This window comes from Empidonax traillii, unplaced genomic scaffold, assembly GCF_003031625.1.
Source record: "Empidonax traillii isolate 1590-97213 ecotype Southwest subspecies unplaced genomic scaffold, ASM303162v1 scaffold555:size490716, whole genome shotgun sequence".
NCBI lineage: Eukaryota > Metazoa > Chordata > Aves > Passeriformes > Tyrannidae > Empidonax > Empidonax traillii.
The window spans coordinates 328,217-331,707 of NW_020955748.1; the positions used below are offsets into that span (position 1 = coordinate 328,217).

At 56.6% G+C, this 3,491-nt stretch overlaps 1 protein-coding gene across 1 annotated transcript in view; it reads left to right on the forward strand.

The window, feature by feature from the left end:
• Positions 1 to 2,617, forward strand: part of NTN3 (netrin 3) — a 31,061-nt gene extending 28,444 nt beyond the window's left edge. Inside the window, exons 6-7 of the mRNA XM_027897707.1 lie at positions 1,829 to 1,903; positions 2,167 to 2,617. Of these exons, the coding sequence (XP_027753508.1) occupies positions 1,829 to 1,903; positions 2,167 to 2,495 (404 nt within the window). The 3' untranslated portion in view covers positions 2,496 to 2,617. The remainder of the gene's footprint in view (positions 1 to 1,828; positions 1,904 to 2,166) is intronic.
• The last annotated feature ends 874 nt before the right edge of the window (positions 2,618 to 3,491 follow it).

Consider the following 3,491-nt stretch of genomic DNA (forward strand, 5'->3'; position numbering starts at 1 on the left):
GGGGTTCAGCTGCCCCACCCAGCTGCACAGACAGTTCCCAGCCACAGCACCCATGTCTGCCCACACCCGGTGAGGGAGGCCCTGTTCTTGGGGGCAAGGAAGGGAAACGCTTCCAGTTACATGAACTTTTTTTCTCTTCCCGAGTTTCTTACATAAACAGAGCAGGAACTGATTTTACATTTGAATAATGTTCCTCTGCGCAAAGCCGTGGTTAAAAAATCCCCAAACTAATCCTAAACTGTCAATTCCCAAACCCATTTTCTGCCTCTTTTGGATCACAGTGTTATGTTCTTAAACACGAGCAGGAGCCCAGGGCAGTTACTGGATTTCTTTCTGTTTTCCCTTTGTCCCCATCACCAAGGGGGGGAGTGGCAGGTTGGCCAAGGCTGCCCCCCCAGCCTGGTGGCACCACCCATCACCCTGCCGGCTGCAGGATGGGTTTTGTGCCCCTTTGCTTGGGGAGGGAAAGGTCTCCTGTCCTGACAGGCACTCCCCAAAATAAGGTGAGAGCCCTCTTTTAGAGAGAGCAGGAAGGGACGGAGCAGTGTGGCAGGGCTGGGCCTCTGGCACGTCTCAGGGGATGCAACAGTCTGGAATGGGCTGTGGCATATCCCAGGGGATTCAGTGGGCTGAGGCTGCAGCATTCCCCGTGGTGCAGGGGATGAGGGCACCGAGCCCTCCAGTGTGCTCAGCAGCCCCCCTGCACGGGGAGGGCCCGGTCCCGACGCAGCAGGGCCAAGGCAGCTCTGCCAGCCCAGGCAAGGGGGCAATGGGGAGCACGGGGTGGGGGGGATGAGCTGCAAATCAGGGCTCACCCCCCTCTGCCAAGAATTAGCTTCGTGCTGCGCTGCTCCTGTCGCTGACAAATTTGGAACAGGCAGCACGAAGCCCCAGATAAAAAGGAGCTGGGCAGAGAGGAGAACAGCAGAGCCCAGGGTGAGTTTGTGCTCCCGGGCTTCTTTCTTTCCTCATTTCTCCTCCTCCCCTTGGCACGGGGTGCTGTTATTCCCCGTCTTCCCCCAGACCCTCGCCTCCATCCCCAGTGATCGCTGTGGCAACCCACAAACAAAGACAACTTCAGAGGCTGCTGGCTCCGTCCCGGGACACGGGGCCAAGCCAGAGGGAGAACCTGAAAAAGGGAGAGAAAAGAAGAAAGATGGGCTTAGAAAAAACATGCCATTTGGAAAGAGACAAATTGAGATGTTCAAAGGAAGATGGCAGGGGGAAGAAAAGAGAAGAACAGGGCTGCTCCGGGCAATTGTTGGGATCAAAGCCTTTGGGGAGAAGGAAAGAGGCATTCCCTGCCCTCCCTCTGCTTGAGATGCAAATCTGGAGGCTTTAGAAATGCACAGAAAAAAAGCCTCCTGGAGGACAGGAGCCTTGGGGGACAGCAGGGAGGGATGTGTGTGTGGTGGGGGACAGCCCTTCTGGAGCAGTCTGAGCAGGGGATGCCTGGGCAGCAGGAGTGACCTGGTGGAGCAGAGCCACTTCCCTCTCCTGCCTCCTTCCCCCAGCCTGAGTCCCCTTCCTTGCTTATAGGAACCAAGGAGGCACAGGTCTCTGATGGGGCTGCCCTGAGGGTGCTTCTCCCCACTCTGGCCCCGAGGGCTGAGTTGCCCTGAGGATCACAAGCCCCTTGGTCTGCTGTCAGACCCGTGGGATAGGTACCAAATCATCTCTTCCCACATCACCAAGTCTGCAGGGCCACAGTTCTACTTGACTGTCCTTGCCCATGGCCCCTGCCTGCTCTCCACGGTGGCCACCCTCACCTCACCTGCATTCCTCCCATCCATCCCTTTCTGCTCAACCCTCTGTCCTTCTCCCACAGACTGTGACTCCTACTGCAAGCCAGCCAAGGGCAACTACAAGATTAACATGAAGAAGTACTGCAAGAAGGACTATGGTAAGGACCTCCAGCCTCCCTGGGCCATGCTGGGCTTTGCCCCAGAGGCAGATGAGGGCTGGCTGTGTGTGGGGCAGATGCAGGCACCCAGGGGAGGGGGAACACTCTGTATAGAGATGGGTCCCCAAATTAGCCCTCCCGAGGTCATGGTGGATGAGGCAGGGGGTGCTACTGGGGACATGCAGTTCCTGGCACCAAAGCTTCCTTTGTGGAGCAAGGCAAAGTACGCCCCATCACCAGGCCTCTCCCTTTTTTCCCCTCAGTGGTCCAGGTGAACATCCTAGAAATGGAGACAGTGGCCAACTGGGCCAAGTTCACCATCAACATCCTCTCTGTCTACAAGTGCCGTGACGAGCGGGTCAAGCGCGGCGACAACTTCTTGTGGATTCACCTGAAAGACCTGTCCTGCAAGTGCCCCAAGATCCAGATCAGCAAGAAGTACTTGGTCATGGGGATCAGTGAGAACTCCACTGACCGGCCTGGACTGATGGCCGACAAGAACAGCCTGGTCATCCAGTGGCGGGACGCCTGGACACGCCGCCTTCGGAAACTGCAGCGGCGGGAGAAGAAGGGGAAGTGTGTGAAGCCCTGAGGTGTTTCCACCCATCCTGTCCCCACCCCGTGCTCAGCCCCAGCCTGGCTGGGCACTGTCAGACTGCGCCCACAGACTCTGTACATATATATAGTGTGAACGGACTCTCTGTCTATAGTGTATATTTTGGCAATGGTTTCCCTTTGTGTGTGCGTGTGCACGGCTGGGTGTGCGTGTTGGGCTTTCTCTCTAAGTGTGTATTAAAAATAATGCAGTAATGACAAACCTTTAATGAGGAGCAAAGTGGAGCAAGGTCCTGTGGGTGCCTGTCGCTGGAAGGAGCTCAGAGGGGATTGGTGTCCGTAGCACTCGCTTTATAGGCTTTCATATTGCCTTTAACACAGTTGTCTCCGGCCCGGTGTTGACATCTGAGTTGAGAGCTCTCCCTTCTCAACCATCCAGGGTATGACTCTTCCTCACACTGAAAATGTGCTGCTGTCTGACCTCTGTCTGCCTTTCTCCTTGCCCAGGAGGAACAGGAGGTCAGAGCCTCCTGTCCCTCACCCTGATGCGCCTGCAGGGAGGATGAGTGGAAACTGTCCAGCACTGCACAGCCACCCGCCCCAGGAGCTCCACCAGGAAGGACAAATGAACTTTTGCAAGGCCTGATTCCCCAGTGACCTTGGGTTCACATGGACCAGCACTGCTGGCTGGACCCATTCTGTGCTGCAGTGCCATGGGGAGGTGCCAGGCCCTGGCAGTGGGCTGGTGGCCACCAGGGAGAAAGGGACAGACTGCTCAACCCCTCATTTTTACCTGTCCTGGGGCATAGTCCAGACAACGCAGTGGGAAAGGCCTGGAGACACCCATTTTCCCCTCCCACGTCCACCCTCTCCCCCTGAACCTGGGCTGAGCAGAGCCATCGTGTATCATCGTCCACCCAGCCAGCTCTATGCCCCTGTATTCTCACCTGGTACCAACTGACATAATTCCACCTGCTTCTGTTGAGATGACACCAAGTGTCCATCTGCCTTGGTGTGCCCCTTCAGAGCCAGC